Source organism: Trichosurus vulpecula, chromosome 4 (assembly GCF_011100635.1).
Source record: "Trichosurus vulpecula isolate mTriVul1 chromosome 4, mTriVul1.pri, whole genome shotgun sequence".
In the NCBI taxonomy this organism is placed as follows: domain Eukaryota; kingdom Metazoa; phylum Chordata; class Mammalia; order Diprotodontia; family Phalangeridae; genus Trichosurus; species Trichosurus vulpecula.
Window position 1 is genome coordinate 54,094,853 of NC_050576.1, and position 19,716 is coordinate 54,114,568.

Here is a 19,716-nt window from a genome sequence, read left to right on the forward strand (position 1 = left end):
CAGGTGGGCCTGGAGCCGGAAGTAACAACAGCTGTAGCTGCCCCACCTCCGCTGCCCCTGGGGCTGGAAGCCGAACCGGGAACTCCTTCCACTCCCGCAGCTTTTCCCACTAACCTTCTCCACAGTCTTTGGTGTTTGTGGGTCGAGGGGTCTGGTAACTGCCGCAGTTCACTGAATCAGGGCGCTAGGGCCCCCTCCGCCCTGCTTCTGGTCTGGATGGTCCACGCCGCTCAGGCTGGGCTCTGCTCCACTCCGTTCCCAGCTCCCAGCTCCCAGCTCCGTGCGGAATAGACCTCACCCAGAGACCATTCAGGCTGTCCTGGGCTGGAGCCCTGCTTCCCTCTGCTGTTCTGTGGGTTCTGCCATTCTAGAATTGGTTCAGAGCCATTTTTTATAGGTTTTTGGAGGGACTCGGTAACGGAGTTCACTCTAGTCCTTGGTTACCAGCCGCCATCTTTATACTTGATATTTCAAATACAATCTATGTTTATTCACAGTAATCCTTATTACAGATACACAGGGCTCAGCTGCCTCAGACTCTGAAATGGACTCCAATTCCCAGACCTCTTGGCAGCTCCTTCTCCCAAACTTTCAAAGCTCACAAGTCTCTAATATTCCTTCACCAAAGACCAGGGTACGTACAACAGAGACAAATGCAACAGCATGCCCATGTGTTCATGGCCCACAAGGTGGATGCCTGGGTAGAGAGAGAAAGGCCAAAAGCCTCTCTCCTCATTCAGAGGTTTATTGTATTTTACTTTCCTTACTCAAACACAACCAAGGAAAGACCATTTTGGTGAGTTAGTGCTTTTTGTATGCATCCACAGTTCCAACTTAGGATTAATCAAACTCATTAACCTCATTATGAAGTAAACCAACAAAAATATGCAGCAAATACTTTAATGTACTCTGCCGTAGAGAGTTGGGCTCCTCTATTCCACAATATCGAGCACTTCCAGAAACAGCCTCCCCATGGAGGATTGAACCAGACAAAACAGGCTATACATGCTCATAAGGACTGGATCCTCACTGCCAGTCCCCCATTACCTATAGGATCACAGAAGGAATCTCAGGGGAAAGTTAGTCAAACTCAAATCTAAAGAACAATCTCTACCACAACTCATCTGACAAGTACTCACCCAGCATTTGCTTGAAGCCCACCAATGAGGATGAACTCATCCCATTAGAGGCATTTCATTTTATTTTTAGAGAGTTCTAGTTGTTAGGAAATGTTTCTTGACTTCAAGCTTCAGTCTGCTTTCTTTGTAAATTCTACCCATCATTAATCAATAAACATTTAAGTACCTACTACCAGGTACTGTGGTAAGCCCTTGAGATATAAAGAGGCAAAACATAGACTCTTCCAATCTAATGGAAGAGACAACAAGCAACATATATATATATATGTGTGTGTGTGTGTGTGTGTGTGTGTGTGTGTGTGTGTGTGTATATACATATATATATATATATACACACATACATACACACTCAAGTTATACACAGGATAACTAGGAAATAATTAAGAGAGGGGAGGCAGTAGAATTAACAGTGGTTGGAAAGGTTTCCTGTAGGAGGTGGGATTTTTATTGAGACTCAAAGGAATCTAGGGAAACCAGGAGGTGGAGATGAAGAGGGAGAGCATCCCAGGCATATGGGACAGTCAGAAAGAAATGCCTAGAGCTCAGAGATAGTGTCTTGTCTGTAGAACAGCAAGGAGGTCAGTGTAAGTGGAAAAAAGGGCACATATCAAGGAACAAGGTGTGAGAAGACTGAAAAAGCAGAATGGGCTAAGTTATGAAGTTTTGAATGCCAAACAGAGGATTTTTGTATTTGATTTTTGTTGTTGTATCCAATTCTTTGTGACTCCACTTTGGGGTTTTCTTGGCAAAGATACTGGAGTGCTTTGCCCTTTCCTTCAGCAGCTCATTTTTATGGTGGGGGAAACCGAGGCTTAAGGGTTAACTGACAGTTAAGTGACTTGCCCAGAGGTAAGTAAGGTAAGTACACAGGTAAGTAAACGCCCATAGCCAGATTTGAACTCTTGTAGAGAGGTCTTCCAGATTCCAAGCCCAGTGCTTTATCCACAGCACCACCTAGCAGCCCTTTTGCATTTGGTGCTGAAGTCAATGGGGAGCCACTGGAGTTTATTGAGTAGGGGGTGACATGGTCAGACATACAATTTAGGAAAATCTCTTTGGTGGCAAGATAGAGGACAGGTTGGATTGAGGAGATACTTGAGTCAGGCAGATCCACCAGCAGGATATTGCAAAGGTCCAGGAGTGAAATGAGGGCCCATACCAGGGCAGTGACAGTATCAGAGGAGAGAAGGGGGAATAGTGGAGAGATGTTACAAAGATGAAATTGTTCTTGGTTCTCCCTTCCTAGACCAAAGAGACTCCATGACAGCTTTCCTGGTACTTGAAGAGGATGATCATGTTCCCTTGAGCCTTTTCTGCTCTAAGAGAAACATTGTCACTTCCTTCAAGTGTTTCTCATTTGACAGAAACTCAAGACCCTTCACACAATCTTCTGGTTGTCTCCTCTGGACAATCTCTAGCTAAAATACAACGGGATGTGTTCTGAGCAGGGCGGAGTCCAGTTGGCTACTACCCCCTTTTCCTAGACTCTATTCCTCTCCATGTCACATAAAAATCACTTTATCTTTTTTTAATGTCATATTACATTTTTCAACTTCCTTTGAATTTGACTCCATCCAAATGTCTTCGTATTTTTCAGATAATCTACTGTCTGCTTATGCTTCCCTTATTTTCTACTTACAAAAAATATTTTTGAAGGATTTTACTTTTAAGTCCTATTAATTTCCATCTAATTAAATTCAGCAGAGTGTTTTAGTTGTCATTGCATAAATTGTTTTCTGGGTTCCATTCATTTCACTCTGCACCAATTTATATGTCTCCCCAGGTTTCTTTGAAAATAGCCCCTTTATTATTTTTATACCACAACAGTATTCCATAACATTTCTAAACAACATGTTCAGCCATTCCCCAATCAATGAGTACTTTCTATGATTCCCATTCTTTGCCACTTCGAAAAGAGCTATAAATATTTTTGTATATCCTTAGCGTTTGTTTTGCTTGGGACTAATCTCTCCCTTAATCGATATTTTTTCTAATTCCTCCTTCTCTCTTCCCTCCTTGCCATAGATGCCTGTTGAGTAAAATGTCTTTCTGCACTCCACTGTGTAGGTACATATTCTTCCCATCCTTTGACCAGTTCAGATGAGAGTGAAGCGTAAGGTTCAGCCTTTCCCCCTACCCCTTCCTCCTAGTTTGTGTAGGCTTCTACATGCCCAGCTTGATTATGTGAGATAATTTTCCCTAACCTTCCTCTCCTTTTCTTCCTCTAGTATAGTCCTCTTCCCTCCTCTTCATATTCTTCTTTTAAAATCATTAAGATGCATTCTCAGTCCTTCTGTTTAATTAGACTCTTTGGTCCTTCATGGTGACAGGATCCAGAGGGATCTCATGTATTATCTCCCTATAATAGAATGTAAGCAATTTAGCTTTCTTAAGTCCTTTATCATTGTTGATTACTGTTTTTTTCTGTTTCTCTTAACTCCTGCTTTTGAACTTTAAAATGTCTACATAGCTCAAATCTTTCCATCAGGAATGCTTGGAAGTCTTCTAGTTGATTAAAGATTCATTTTTCCCCTGCACTCAGTTTTTCTGAGTAAGGTATTCTTGGCCAAATGCTCATAATCGTTTTTCTTTTAGAGTATTGTATTCTAAGCTCTCTGCTAAATTGTGAATATGGCTTCTAAATTGTGTGTGACGATGACTGTGATTCTTTGGCACTTTAATTCTTTCTTTCTGACTGCTTTCAGTATTTTTTTTTGACCTGGACACTGTGGATTTTGGCTATAACGTTCCTGAGAGTTTCTATTTTGAGCTTTGTTTTAGGAGGTAACCAATGGATCCTTTCTTTTTCCACTTCACTCTATGGTTCCAAGATATCATTTAAAATTTTTTTTGAATTATGATGACTCAACTCTTTTTTGGTCATGATGTCAAGTAGTCAAATGATTCTTAATTTTTTTTTTCTCTTTGGTCTGTTTTTGAGATAAGTTGCTTTTCCTATGAAATACCTTACATTTTCTTCTATTTATGATCCTGAATACATACATATGTACATACATACATATATTCTCTCTACCTGCACACACACACACACACACACGCACACACTTACTTCTGCTTCCAGTAAAACTTGCAGCTTGGGTTCCATGAAGGCCAGGACAGGGTTTTTTGTTTTTTAGCAGCTTTCTCTAAATTTAGAGTTGTGTAATCAGTTGGTTCCATGTGCATGGGTACTGAGCCAGGAAACCCTGTAATCCACTGACAAAGAAGGAGGAAGGAGAAAGGGGGACTTCAGTGGGAGGGGGTTCAGTGAAAGAGGCAGGAGCAGAGGAGATTTTTAGTGGGAGGCCAAAGCTGACTCCTTCTTTTAGAAGAATTTTATGTCCTCTGAAGTGAACGGTTCTGGGGTGGGTGGGACCGGTGTGTGCTGCTATTTTCTGAATCTGTGCTGCTTAGAGTCCACTCCTAGCATCCCATGCCTGCCATGGGGGGACTGTGTGTGGCCCAACCTGTCACTACCACCAGCTCTGTGCTTCTGTGGGCAGCACTGTCATGTCTAGGTGAGTCTGAGCTTAATGCAGCAGAAGGGGTGCAAAAAAAGGGCCAATTCCATCTCAGGCATCGTTTGGGGGTCTAACTTGAGAGGAAAGCCTGAGTGTGAAAGGTAGAAAGAACGGTGAGGGAGTGGGAAGGGGCTAAATAGAATCAGTTCTTAGGATTAGGATGGAGGGGAGATGTTAAAGTTGCTGGTCAGTCCCATGCCAACAATGCTGATTCTTACAGCAAACTCTTGTTTGGGTGTCTTCTCCTGACCAGGCACCTGAGAGTTTTTCTTTCTCCCTCCTATTGTGGCCTTCTCTTTGAGAACCTGATCCTCTCTGTGGTATAAATGGCTCATAACAACTCAGTGTTAGACAGACATCTCCAGGATATTTCTATTTTTATAACCACAGTGGAATCAAATTGCTTCAGCTGAGAGGCGGTTAAAGGTGCTTCTCCCTGTTGTGTGGCTCAAATGGCAAAAGCTTGCTGTTGTTTGCTCCCTCTCCTGTGTCTAAAGCTGGCTTTCCTTGTTGAGGGAAAGGAAGTGTTTATCCAGGGACCTGGGGAATAGGGAGAACCCCAATTTCAATAATTCAGGAAGAACAGATTGTGAGGCTTGAATAATTAAGATAATTGTGTTTATTCCCTTCAGATATATAGACATTGTCTGGAATGGAAGGCAATGGTGAGGTAGGATGTGTGCATAGGGCTTCCCCAAAAAATGTCAATGCAGTTTTAAGCTCTAAGCTGTGGCTCTGGACCAAAGACTCAGAGTTGGCAGAAATCTTAGTGGTCACTTAGATTCCTCACCTACTGCCCCAATTTTTAGATGAAAAAAGCAACTAAGACCAAAGAAGCTGAATGAATTGCCCAAGGTTGCAAAGGTAGCAGAGTCATCATTTGACCTCAGGTCCTCTGACTCCAAAGCCACACCATGCCTCTGATTTTGGTGCAAATTCCTTTTCTTTCCTCTTTTTGGGGGAGTCATCTCCAGATCAAATTTTAAGTTTGGATGAGATATATCGAGTGTGGATTTCCTACCCCACCAAGGCCAAAATGCACTTTAGAGGCTCCAGGCCTGCCCACAGTGGTTGATAGCAGACAGTCCTTTCCACTCCCCAAATGTCATACTTGTCTCTGGACAGATTCCTGGGTGTGCCCAGGCTCTATCAAGTCCTGGCACCTTTTGATTCCACTCAAGGTCCTGTGGCCTCCATAACCCCTGCATATTTCAGTAATAGGACTGAAGAAGAGAAATCCTTAGACCTGATAATGAGCAGTGCGTGGTTGTGAAAAGGAGGGAGAGCAAAGGCTAGAATAGAACTGTAGAGCCCAAAGGGACCTGAGATACCATCTAGTCTAGTTGTCCTATTTTATAGATGAGACTCAGGCTTTGGGAGGACTCAATGTCCAGCCCAAGGTCCCACAGTTAGTAAATGGCAGAGCAAGTGTTCCATCAACACCTGGTAAAAAAAGGGACTTTCTTGAGATCACGTGGCCAAGTCTCTTGATTTTCAGATCAGTTCCCCTGTCCAAGACATTTGGATGTCTGCAGGTCTTCCCATTTTCAGTCCATTGCTGGGGAGATGCTTTTCTCATAGTGTCCTGCTCTGTCATTCTGTCTACATGGGGGGAAAGTTCTGATTTTCCTGCACCTTCCCTCTGTACAGTCTCTGAACATCTGAACATCCCTGACCTTGTTCCCATGTTCACACAAGGATCCAATTCTGCCTTTGCATTAATAACCAGAGCTAGCATTTAAATGGCACTTTAAAGTTTGTAAAGTGCTTTACATAGACTATCTCATTGGTCTTCACAACAAGCCTGTGATGTAGGTGCTGTTATTGCCCCCATCTTACAGATGAGGAAACTGAGGCAGACTGTGCTAAAAGACTTGCCTAGGATCACACAGTTAGTAAGTGTCTGAGGTCTAGTTCTGAGCTCACATCTCCCTGCCTAGGCCCAGCGTTCTATCCACTGTACCACCTGGTTAAATAGTGACTACTCACCAATCCTAATGCAGCCCCCGTGGCCTTTCCTAGTTCTTAAGAAGCATAACAAGTAATATGGAAATAAGTTTTGCATGATGTCACATGTATAATTGGTATCATATTTCTTGCCTTTTCAACGAGTAGCTGAGAGGTGGAAAGCAGGGAGAGCATTGGGAACTCAAACGTTAAGAAAAGAATGTTACAAATAAGGAAATTACAAATAAGAAACAAGAAAAGAAGAAAAAGCGCAGCCAGATACAGAAAGTCCCCCAGAGACTCTCCTTCCTTTGTCCTTCTCCCTGTTTCTGAGCAATCTTAGATTAAATCCTACTCTCAAGAAAGGATTTAGTTCAATAAGCCCATTGACTGAGGTGGGGAGATGTTTGCATTTTGAAAGCGAACAAAACATGCCAATGGTGGCGTTTCAGACTTCCCTGAGCAGGCACTAGGTGATTTTCTTATTTGGTTGAGGGCCCCTAGAATCACTCTGATCCCAGGCAGCTGTGAGGAATACTGGGGAAAGGCTGCACAATGGGCCTCTGTGGGTGGCTAGTGGGAGGTCCAGCTGCCAGACCCCTGGGGTCCCTGTCCTGGTCTAATCTCTGCTTTCTTGTCTTTTGCAGCTCCAGCCATCAGGAGTGATGGTAAGTTCTATATTCACTGTTGGCTTCTTTTCTTAAGCACCCTCTGCCCTGCCCTTTCTGAACGTTGATATCAGTACAGTATAGGACATATCAGTACATCCAGGACATTAGCTTCTATCCTGACTGGAGCTTTGCACCCACCTGATTAAAGGGAGAGTGAGACTTTACTGCCAGCACTGAACCAGCTGTCACTGAGATAACTCTCTTCTCCCAGTACTTTACAGCCAGGGCGGTTTGTCCTTTTTATTGCTGGAGACTCAACCTTTTTCCTCAGGAGCCTGTTGTTTTTAGGTAGCTCAGTCATGTCCAACTCTCCTCCTCTAGTATGTCTCCATTTTACAGGCGGTGAACTGAGGTAAATAGGATATGGGGTTTGTCCAGGGTCACACAGTTAATGTGTCTGAGGCAAGATTTGAATTCAGGTCTTCCTGACCTCAGGCCTGGGGCTCTATCCACTGCCCCACCTAGCTGCCCTTCTGGGTTTGAGCAGTTCTTGTGTGTATATCCCCATTTCTTCTGTATCCTTGGGCTTCTGTGTCTTTCACTTCCTGCTCCATGGAAAGAAAAGTCTGCTATCTACTATCCATTTGACCTCATTATTTAACTACTTCTAACGGAAACCACACTGGCATACCCAGGATGGCTGCTAGTGCAAGTTCTTAGATATACTTTACTAAGGAAAGCAAGTTAAAAGGGGTCAAAGATCTTCTTTAATTACATAGGAAAAATACAAAGAGAAATTAAGACCAACAAACAGTGCTGTACTGCCTGAATCAAAGCTTTACATCCACCACTGAATCAAGAGAGCTTTTACCTCCGAGGAGTTGGGGAGCTCTGAACATATGGCCACTCAGAGTCCTGGCCAGGGAATCACAACATATTTCGCATAACCAAGCAACCAAAGCAAAAGCTCACCTCTCAGAATATATACCTTTTAGGCTCTGTGCCTAATTAGAAATTAACAAAAGGTGTGTAAGCCTTCCTACAAGCAAGCAAGCTTCCCTTAATGGGCTACGCATGAGGCCTATTGATGGGCAGGGACGATCTTATTTCCCATTAACCTTACACTGCTCCCAGCCTCAGTTTTCTCATCTGTAAAATGAGCCAGTTGGACTCACTAGATAATCTCTATGTTCTCTTTCAGCTCTAAATCTTATGATTTAGGATCAAATGAGAGAATGTGTGTGAAAGGCTTAGCACAGTACTTGGCACACAGTTGTGTTTGTTGCTGTGTTTGTCCTTGGTTTTTGAAGAAGACCATAACATCAGAGAAATGATGACATGACTTGCAGTTGACTTTGATTTGAGTGAGGGAGGGCTGTGCAAGGTCACCAGCCTCACTTTCTCCTCCAGAGCCATCAGGGTCCAGTGGCCTGATATTCACCAGGATGACTGGAGATGACCCAGGGTACATTGAGACACCCTGAACCTTTGAGGCTAAGGCCTTTTCATGTATTCACTTAGAGTGAGGTAACACCCATTCAGTGAAGAGGCCTCTAAGAAGTGAAGCAAGAGATGGTCCCTTTAATTAGGAAAAAAACCGAGTTGGGAGGGGAAGACCCTCAGGGCTGCTGTTCCAAAGAGAGACGGTAGACATTTAATAAATGCTTATTTCCCATCCTCACTCCCCTTGGCTTGTCTGGGCTTTGTGTGTCTGTGGTTGCTCTTAGGTTTTCAACATAGTTGATGGGTCATGGATCAGAGATGGGAAGGGTGATCTATTCTGCCTCATTTTGCATGTGAGGAAACTTAGTGGAAGAAAGGTTAATTGAGTGGCATAAGGTCACACAACTAGTAAGAGAATAAAAGAAAATTTGAACCCAAGATCCTTGAATCCAAAGCCTGCATTCTTTCTCCTGCCCCAAGTGATCTATAAATGTCTGTGTATGTGTTGTGTGGGTCATGTCAAATCAAGTCAAGTATTTGTTAAGTGTCTGTGTCATCAGAGAAACTAATGATTGTTGGGGACACAAAGAAATACAAAAATGATCCCTTCTCTCAAGGAGCTCACAGTCTGTGGATGCTGCTGTCTACACCATGTTGAGTATATACATTGTGCATTGTACATGTGTCTGTATCTATTACACTTAAATCTTGGGTCTCTGTGTTATGTCAACTGAGAGGGATGCAGGAGGAGGTATTGGGGGGCGGAGATTTATTTATTTATTTATTTATTTTACAGAAAGGGACATGAACAAGGCAATTTTATTACTACTTTGGTAAATTTAACATGAACTTTTAGAAAACAAACTATGAAACAGAAGTTGATGATCTTATATCAAATCTTAATTTGTTCTTTGTATATTGTAAAGTTTCTTTGTTGTAATTATTAGGTTCATACTAAAAGAGAAAAAAAGGATATTTTAAAACAAAAATGCAGTAGACTTGTTTTCCTGGGCTCCAGAAGGCAGAATTAGGGGGAATGAATGGAGGGAGCATTTGAAGAGGAAGATTTGGTTTTGATGTTCAAAAGCACAAATCTTCCTAAAAATCAGAGCTACCAAAGTGCAAGTTCTCCAATACCAGAAATCTTCAAACAAAAGCTGGATGACCACTTGTTGGGAATGGTACAGAGATTTCTGCTTAGGAGAAGGTAGGATCTGGTGCTTCTTGGAGTGCTTTCTAACTATGATTCTCATAAGGGGGGCAGAGATTTAGATCCTTTGAGGAGGCTGGAAGCTAGTAGGGGCTGGTGTGCCTGACCTTGGAATGGAGGCAAACGTGTACCTCCCTCTTCCTGCAGGAAGAGGATTTCCTCAGTAAATGGATCCCTCTTCTTCCCACAGAGCCATACTGACCCCAGAGATTTTTAGGGTTTCCCCTAGATTTTGAAGATTGAACTTACATATCATTCACTCTTCCTTTCCCTGAGATGGGTTCTCTTTGAGAAGAAGACTATGACTCCTTGCTGTTTGTTGTGGTTTGTGGTTGTTTTTGTTTTTACCAATCAGATGGGACCCAGTGGATCCATAGTGGCTCTCCACCCTTCCGGAAAAAGCCCTGTGGTCTCATGACTCAGTATGGCATCAATGTGTGAGAAAACTGTCACCAGTAGTTCACCCAGTTCTGACTTTTTGTCTATTCCACAGCCCTCTAAAGACCCCCTGTGTGTGCTCTATTCTATTCTCTGTGCGTGGCACTGGTGTCCTCCCTTCAGATCTGGGATTTGATGCCTCCTTGGAAGCTCCTTTTCTTCATTCCCCTCTCCTCTTTACCCATCAGGTCCCTTAAGAGCAGAACTGACCTTGGAACCCCCATGGTTCAATGTGCTCCAAGGGGACAATGTGACTTTGACTTGTGGAAGATTCCAGACCCCTGGACAGAATTCCATTGAATGGCTCCACAATGGCTCACCTCTCCCCATCCACCAGGACTCCTACTTCATCCCTGCTGTCAACATGGAGAACAGTGGGGAATATCAGTGCCGGACAGAACATACAGCTCTCAGCAACTCTGTGCAACTACAGATCTCTAGAGGTAAGTGAAGGATAAGGAGTCTGGGGTAAGGGGGAGGGGGAGGGGAATGGTTGAAATCTAAGTACAATACAGGCTGGAAAGGGGCATGTACTGTTTATTGGCAGAGCTTATGTTAAGGGGAATGGATGGGAGAGTTCCTGAGAAATTTGTAGGTTTTTTTGATTCTGCTTTTCACCATTGCCCTTACTGAGATATAGGTTTAAGTTTGACTTCTTCTAAGTTTCTCTCACTGACTTTCTATTTTCACTACTCATTTCTGCCAGGAAATTTCCAGAACTGCCTCCCAAGTGACCAGGAGTCTAGCAACCAACATTTAATTGGTCAATAAGTATGAAAGGCATACCATGTACTAAACATGGAAATATAAGTATAGAGAATGAAACAATCCCTGGTCACAAAGAGTTTACATCCTAATGGGGGAGATAACAAGTACATGTAATGTTTATGTACATAAAGACACACACATATTGCTTATATCATATATGCATGCAATATATATTACATAAATTATATATACAACATACATATAAAATTTATAAGTACAAATACGTACAAGGTATTTTAGAAGGGAGACTACTAACAATTAAGAGGACCAGGAAAGGCTTGGTGCAGAAGATCTTGACTGAGCTGCATCTTATAGGAATAGAGGAACTTTATGAGGGAAAGGTGAGGAGGGGCTGCATTCCAGCACGGGGGCATGACAGTGGAAAAGCCTGGAATTGGGAGCTGAAGGTAGCATGAGAGGAACAGAGAGAAGGCCAGTTTGGGTGGTTGGTCAAATCCAAGGGAGAAAATAGTCATGTCCAGTGAGGCTAGTTGGCTGTAAAGGCCTTTCAAAGCTAACAAAGGAATTTACATATTTTCCCAGAGCCAATGGGAGCCACCAGAGTTGGTTGAGCAGCAGAGTCCCATGGTCAGTTCACCAAGCTGTAGCATCCCCTGCAGGCTGAGGGTTATGGCTCCAGATTACAAATGACCTCACCTTTGCTAAAGTGTTTTAGGCCCCTGCCTAGTTCTTTAATTCCTCTCAAGTTGCCTCAGTGTTTGTCTTACCTGCACATCCTCCCTATTTCTTGGGCTCTCATATGTGGCAAGCCCTTTGGATTATATGTGGGCAGCTGGGGTGTGTGGCTATCCATGGAGGACTAGTACCTCTGGTATGAGGATTTACCAAAACCTTTTCTAGGATGCTCATCCACCTTTGGTGCCCACCTGCTACTCAACTCTCTCTCTCTGTGGTTCCAAGAGATGGTAGCTTGTGTGGTGGTCACCTGTCTTGGCAGACAGGCTAATGAGGTTGAGGATAACCGACCATGCACAAAACCATTTGCAAATTGGTGGGGTGTCTACCCCAAGTATGTGAAGACTTCTGCCAGTGGAATGGGTGGATAAGAACATCCTGCTCCAAGGGACATGAAGGTGGCTGAAGCAGGCACTGTGGAGTTCTTAGAGCTTGGTCAGAGACTGAAGATGCCAGGGTCATCCACTTCATCCTGGACCATTGCCAGTCATCCTAACTTTTTTCTTGCCTCCTCTTCAATGACTCTGGAAGAGAGTGAATCTGATGACTTTGTGTAACTACTTCTCTTCAATCCAATTTACCACTGAGTCAAGGCATTACCCTTTGATATCATTGGTCCTCTTTGAAAATGAATGATAAACAATAACAACATGTGAGCATATTCTAGCAAGTGGCATTCTGCACATCTTCCATCCAGGTTCAGTGACTGGAATCATTGTTCAGAGTCAGGGTCTGCTTTTCTTTGTCTTTAGAGGTGGCAGAAGTCTTAGATGGCCCAAGGCACTAGGACAAGCTAAAATGTCCTGAGTCAATGGCCTTTGTGTTTGTCTTTCAGATTGGCTGTTACTCCAAGCTGAGAGATTAGAATTCCTGAAAGGTGACACTATGACCCTGAGGTGCCACAGCTGGAGGAGCCAACCGCTGCACAAAGTCACTTACTACCACAATGACAAAGCCTTAAAGTATGATTTTCAGAGTTTCAACTATATTGTTTCTCAAGTGAACCATACTCACAGTGGATCCTACTCCTGTTCAGGGGTCATGGGGCATATTTTCCATGTATCTCCAACTGTGGTTATCACTGTCAAAGGTAAGGAGACTTGACCAAGGCATTTTAGGGGAAGAGACAGACAACTAGGACTGAGATTATGTGGTTCTTATGGAGAGGACAAGGGAATGCTAGAAACAGATAATAGGAATAATTGACACTGAGGTAGCATTTTTACATTTACGAACCATTTTTCATACATGTTTCATTTGATCTCCACAAAAAAACACCATAGGCATTATTATGACTGTTATTATTATTTTAAAGGTAAGAAATTGAGGCTCAGAGAGGTGTGACATCTCCATGACAACACAACAGCAGGATCTGAATGAGGGTCTTCCTTATTCCAAACCCAGCACACTATACACTGTGCCATACCACCTCTCTCAATATTTCCAGTTGAGGCAAAGAGCCATGGAGAGTCATGGCAGTCCCACTATGTGGCAATCAGGTCAGATGGCTGGGAGTTTTAGCAGTCCTAACCAGAAGTCCAGCCCCTCCATGTTCACCTCCTTTGGAGAACACAGCTCCCAAGTGATGGGCTTTAAGAAGATAGCTTTTCAATGACTCTTATGGAGCTTACCCCAGAATATCAAAGGAACCCCCTAAGATGGGGGAGAAGATCATCCAGATACATAGCTCATAACATACTCCTAGAACTCCACATCCTGTATATGATTCTGTGGGGCTAGAAGTCTTCCCAGGTGAGTGCAGGGGCCTTGCCACCAGCGCATTCACTGCCAAGCTTCAACCCTGGATTATTCTCACCATATACAGACTTCACTCCTACTTTCGTGCTCATGAACAGAGATGAAAAAGAAATATACAAATAAGCTTCCCAGATATGAATGTTCTTATCTGCTTAAAATATTTTCTCTATTACATAATAATTATTATAATATGATATAATAATTAGGATATATATTATAATAAGTAAAACAATGATTTTATTTACAAAATATGGGTATGAGCACCCCTTCCCCAACCCTGATCACAAAAAAATTAAGTTGTGCAGGTTTCCTACTTAACCTCAAAATAGTCATATGTAAACTAGGTGTTAGAAAATAACACACTGAGGCCATTTTTGTTTTCAGTAAGTATATTTCTCTGAGTCTGATTTCTTTCAGGTCTTCTCAAAACTGTCCATCTTCCTCCTTTTCACAAATAAAATTGTCCAAATCCAAAAGGGGGAGCATACCTTGCCTATACTTATTTGTATGTGCAAAATTTCTCCTCTACAGACAGTAAGCCCTTTAAAGGTGAGTCTTTCATTTTCATCTCTGTTTACCCCTGGGCCTAATACAGTGCCTGACCCATAGCAGGCATTCAATAAATGCCTGCTGAGTGATCAAGCAAATGACCCTGCCTTGCCAACTTCACAGAAAAAGCAGACCCAGGCCAACAGATGGGAGATACCTGAGCTTCCCTCCTACCTCCCTCATCATTCAAACCAACCTTTTTACCTGACTCAGAGAAAACGATCCAGGGCCTCCTTTCCAAAATTAACCTTACCACCTGTGCTCTTAATCTCTTCCTTTTGAGATATCACTCACTCATCATTTCTCTTGTATCTTTAACGTCTCTTTCTATTAGATCTTTCTCCTCAATCTACAAGCAAGCTAGTTCTGCTTGCCTTAAAATATCATTCCCTAGAGTCTGCTACTCGCTCACTACAATCCTAACACTTTCCTTTTACTACCAAACTTCTCGGAAAAGTGATCTATACTCCTTGTATCTTTTTTTCCTTGCAGCACATAGTACACTTATACTTCAACTCTCTCCAATCTGACATCTGCCCATAACAATCCAGTTAAATTGCTTTCTTAAAGTTCTCCGGTAACTCTCGTGAGTAAAATCCAGTCCCATTTTCTGGGTCCTCTTCCTTCTCAGTTTCTACAAAGCAGTTGGAAGTGTTGACCATCCCTCCTCTTGCTTGAAACTTTCCTTAATTTTAACTTCCATGAGATGCCATGATTATGGTTCTGCTCCTGCTTCTGATCCTTTTGTCTCTGCCTCTTTCTTTTGGCCTCCGTCCTCTTTCCGACCCCTAAATGTAGATGATCCCCCAGGATTTTTTTCTTTCTCCTGTTCTTTCATTCTCAATGAATGGGAACTTATCCATTCTCAAGACTTCAATTAAAATCTCTATGTAGGTGACAATGCAGTTCAATGGAGAGAACACTGGAGGTGGTCCCAAGACCACCCACTCTGTGCCCTTGATCCCATCACCTCCTGTCTCTTATGGGAGCTTGTCCTTTGACCATCCCTTCTATGTCTCTCCCTACTTTTTTAATACTTCCTTAGCCATTGGCTCTCTCACTGCTGATGTCTCCTCAACCTTAACAATTCCCTTGACTCTACCATCCCTAACAAGCTATTCCACATCTCTCTGCTCTTTCACAGCCAAATTCTTAGAAAAAAATGTTCACCATTTCCCTCCACTTCTTTGCAGAGATGGGAAGATCCACGGGTATGGAACATTGCATATGATGTGAGATGTTTTTGATGTATTGGTTGCTTCTACTGAATTTTTTTCTCTTCCTTTTTTTTTAAATGACAATTCTTTGTTATGAAAGATGCTTTGCAGATATGGTGGAAGGGATAAAGGCAGAAAACAAGGCAAAGTTAAAAACAAAAGAGACCAATAAAATCTTTTTTTGTTTTTGAAAGACAAAGCTGCCCACCTTTGTGCACGCTTTCTCATGTCGCATTTACTTCTCAAACATTCGCAGTTTCACTTCTGCCCCATCATTTGACTGAGACTGTTTTTTTCAAAGTAATCAGTGATCTAACATAATACCATGCAATGAACTAGCATGGTACCATGTGATGAACTCTGGCTTCAGAGTCAGAAAAGCTGAGGTCATCCTTCCATGGAAGTTGACAATCTCTATTGCCTTGGACAAGTGATTTCACTCCCTCTGGGCCAGATTTAACTCTGAAGGTGTTGGATCCGATTTTACCCCCATTTTCTCATTTGCAAAATAGGACTGAATTAGATGGTTTCTCATGTTCTTTTATACCTATGACCTCTGTTTTTCTAAGTCGTCATCCTTCTTGACCTCTCTATAGCACTGCACACTATTGTCCACCCCATCCTTCTGGCTACTTTCCCACCTCTGTGTTTTTGTAACACTCTTCCTTCTTGGTGATCTTCCTACTTGCTAACTACTTTTTTTCAGTATCCATGTTGAGCCCCTGATGTTTGAGTGCTTCCAAGGGCTCTATTCTTCACCTTCTTCTCTTCTCTCTCAGCATTCTCTATCTCCAAGATCTCATCAGCTCCCATGGGTTCATTGTATGCACAAGTCTCTCCTAAAACTACGTATTGTACCCTCAACTCTCTCCTGAGGTCTAGGTTCCATATTTACAACCACTTGTCGGACATCTCTACCTGTATGTAACATAAGCATGTGAAATTCTACTGAATTCACTCATTTCGTCCCCTAAACTTATTCTTTTTCCTAATTGCCCTACTTCTGTCAAGGGCCTTACTTGGATTTGCAAAGTAGAAGTCATCCTAGACTCTTCACTCTCCTCTCTCACCTCCTAAATCCAATCAATTCTCTAGTCTTACTGATTCTAACTCCACACTTGTTCCTTTTCTACTCAGATCACATCTATCCCCATCTCAGTCTAGAATGACTTGAGACTCCACTTTGAGTTGAGACCTCCTGGATTCTTTGTCTTTGTTTATCTTTTAAAACTGGGTGCTATTCCAGTCCTTGAAATTCATTCATATGGAAGGGAGTCCATGGTGCTGAGGTGTCATGGCTGGAAAAACAAATCCATCTCTAAAGTTCCATGCTATCATAATGGAAAGGAAGGAAGTTTTTTCAATGTGATTCCAACTCTTATATCAATCAAGTGAACTATAATGACTCTCAATGAATTACAATGATTTTTGTTCAGTGACCACAGGAAATAAGAAGGAGAAGTCAAAAGTGGGGAGAATTACTGTCCAATGTGAGATATGCCCAACCAGGAAAGAGCAAAGGTTGTTGGACTTTGAGAAAAGGGGACTTTGGAGAATGGATCTGGAGAGGGTTAATGATAGTTTCAGGGTACGAAATCACCATGAACTGCCTTTCTTGCTACCAGCATAAAGGCTGAAAGTATCTAGCCATCTTGGGTGACTATTTTATTTGTATCCAAGTTCCACAAAGGACCTCTTGGGAGATGGGGCATCATCATTCATTTAGATGTGACTGCAAAGGAACAGAAGTTATACCTCTCCCATCATTACCCAACTCTGGATTCCTCCATTGAAAGGAATAACATCTCCTTCCCATGCAAGCCACTCCATCTTTTAAAATCCTGAGATCCAATGCTCCCTAATTCAACCACACTGCCAATCATTTGGACCAGCACAACAACTTTAATATGAATCCTTGCAACTTACCTCCTTATTCCCAGGGGTAAATGATCAGGTGTCTGGCCCTTCTGATGAAATCCTGAATTCCTGAATCCCTAGAAAGACCAATCAGAGTTCATCTTTTGACTCTGCAGGCCCAGACAGGAGCTCTTTCAATTATATAGGGTGAAGAAGAAAATATCACTTGGGGCTGGAACATCACGGAATTTGACTCAGAATGTATAGTAATGATCATAGTATTATAATCAATACTAGCATTAATATTAATAAAACTGATGTCAACTATTACAAAATTCAAGTATAGCATGAATATGGTGGAGATGTAGCTTCTCTCTCTTACTGTTCTCTCTCTTTCTCTCTCCTCTTTCTCTTTCTTTCTCTCTCTGGGCAAAGAAGAGACCCTCATGGTACCTCTTGGCTGAGACCCTTAGCATCAGGTCACCTTAAGCATCCAAGCGATCTTCTCTCTGAAGATTTCACGGTATCCATCCCAAACCCTAGACCCAAGGACAGATTACTTCCTTTTTTTTCTCCTTTAGGAAGCAAGGGCTTGATAGGTATTTGTTGACTTGATTCATTGATTCACCAGGATTCTAATGGTTCTTCCTCCTACATCTTACTTTTGTACAAATGTAGATCCAATTCCATCCACTTCTTTGTCTTCTAAAATCTGGAACTACGTCCCTTTCTACCTTGTGATGGGAATTCTGTTTGCAGTGGACACTGGTCTGTACTTCACACTTAAGGGAGAGGTCAATGGCCCAAAGAAGGACACAAGGCTCCCTCTAACCAGCTGGCATAAAGAACCTGAGGATGACTGATTCATCAGCCTGTGGAATGACTGGGATCTTGGCATCGCAGAGACCCATTCATCTCTGTCTACTTCCTCCTCTCCTAGTCCTCATCCTTCTTAGTCCATTCCTGAAGGCAATAGTGAGTGACTTCTGTCAAGCTTGAGACGAGGACTATTCCTTATCCCTGACCTCCAGTATCTCTTTGTCGTCAGAGGATAGAGGTGTCTGTGAGTTCTAGACAAAGTAGTCAGCCCCAACTAGCACCCTTCTCATGGCTGAGTTCCTAGGAGCTCAGGGCTGCACCATTACTGATTCTCACCCTGTACACAGAAGGACTCTGTATGTCTGTGAAATGATTTTAGTATTTTAATTAATAAACAAATAAATTTCTAGGACAGTAACAATTGAACATTTTGCCTGTATCTGTCTGTTGCATGGATGATTTGAAGATAGTTCTACATATTTGTCTTGGAGGGTTGTTGATACTGGGAGTTTGAAAAGAGATGAAAGATAATAAAAGAATTGTGAAAGTTAAGGCAGAACAGTTAATAAAAGATTGGGCCAAGGGATCCTGCAAATATTCTAAGACCTAGAGAAGAGGTTACCTTATTTATCAGAAAAAGAGTGTGTAGTTATCTCCTCCCCCACTATGGAGAGGACGGGGACTACAAGGCCAGAATATCATATACATGGCAGATAAGGTTTCCTTAGAAGATGTTTTTATTTGATTGCTTTTCTTCCTCACAAGGGAGGAAAATGACCACAATGTTAAGACAAAATACATCAATAAAATGTTTTTTAAAAAGCCAAATCAAATAGCTAGAAAATAAATTAAAGGGAAAAAAAACATTTACCCAAGCTGATTTTGAACTTAGTTAGACTACCTGGCCCTACTGGAGACTGCCATGTTCCTGGCTTAACTTCAACTCCAACATCATCTCATTTCAAAGGAGACTCCCAGCATCCCTTTTCAGTCCATTCATTTAACAAATATTTATTCATAACCCTTGTGTGTAAGGCACTATAGTAATTACTATTGGAGAAACAAAAATGAGATCTTATCCCTAACCCTACAGGTTAATGATGTCACAATTTTCACAAGATACTGAGGATTACAACCAGATTTTAGGACATTAAGGAATATGGGTGGTGAAGAATTAGAGTCAGCAGATTTACCCTACTCCTTTGAGAAGTTCCCTAGTAAATAGGAAAGAAATAAAAGGAGAGAATAAGCATTTATGCAGTCCTACTATGTATCAAGCCCCATCCTAAGTGTTTTACAAATATCTCATTTGATTCTCACAATAGTCGTGGAGAGGTAGGAATTATTATTGTACCCCTTTTACAAATGAAGAAAGTGAGACAGACAAAAGTTCATTGATTTTCTTAAGGTCAAATATGCAATCTGAAGTCAAATTTGAACTCAGTTCCCCTTCACTCCAAGCCCATTGCCCTATCCACTCTATCACATACTTGCTTTTAGGTGAGAAGCTCAAGGTTCAAGTAGTTGAACATAATACAGTTTTTGTTTTACTTTTAGTTTTAATATGTATAAAAGCCATATGTGCTTGAAAGCAAAAGAGAAGGAGTCAGTAAAAGGGATGGGATTAAAGAACTTTGGAGTGGAGGAAATAACAGAAAGGAGCAAGATGTTAGAAAAGATAGGAGGAGAACTGAACAGGAAACTCCAGGGCAAATGTTTCAAAGGGATTAAAAACGAAAAAAG

The 19,716-nt window shown here is 42.1% G+C and overlaps 1 protein-coding gene across 1 annotated transcript; it reads left to right on the plus strand.

The window, feature by feature from the left end:
• Positions 1-4,566: 4,566 nt before the first annotated feature.
• LOC118847661 (low affinity immunoglobulin gamma Fc region receptor III-like) lies at positions 4,567-18,196 on the plus strand. The gene is made up of 5 exons (XM_036756225.1): positions 4,567-4,657; positions 7,255-7,275; positions 10,498-10,752; positions 12,609-12,863; positions 17,833-18,196. Exons 1-5 carry the CDS (start codon positions 4,573-4,575, stop codon positions 18,015-18,017), a joined length of 801 nt encoding a protein of 266 aa, XP_036612120.1. The 5' UTR covers positions 4,567-4,572; the 3' UTR covers positions 18,018-18,196.
• The last annotated feature ends 1,520 nt before the right edge of the window (positions 18,197-19,716 follow it).

Excerpts from the sequence above, each read along its gene's own strand:
- LOC118847661 (XM_036756225.1), top strand. The coding sequence starts at position 4,573 with ATGCCTGCCATGGGGGGACTGTGTGTGGCCCAACCTGTCACTACCACC. Across the intron at positions 10,753-12,608 it reads GCAACTACAGATCTCTAGAG|ATTGGCTGTTACTCCAAGCT; the intron begins GTAAGTGAAGGA and ends TTTGTCTTTCAG. Across the intron at positions 12,864-17,832 it reads TGTGGTTATCACTGTCAAAG|ATCCAATTCCATCCACTTCT; the intron begins GTAAGGAGACTT and ends GTACAAATGTAG.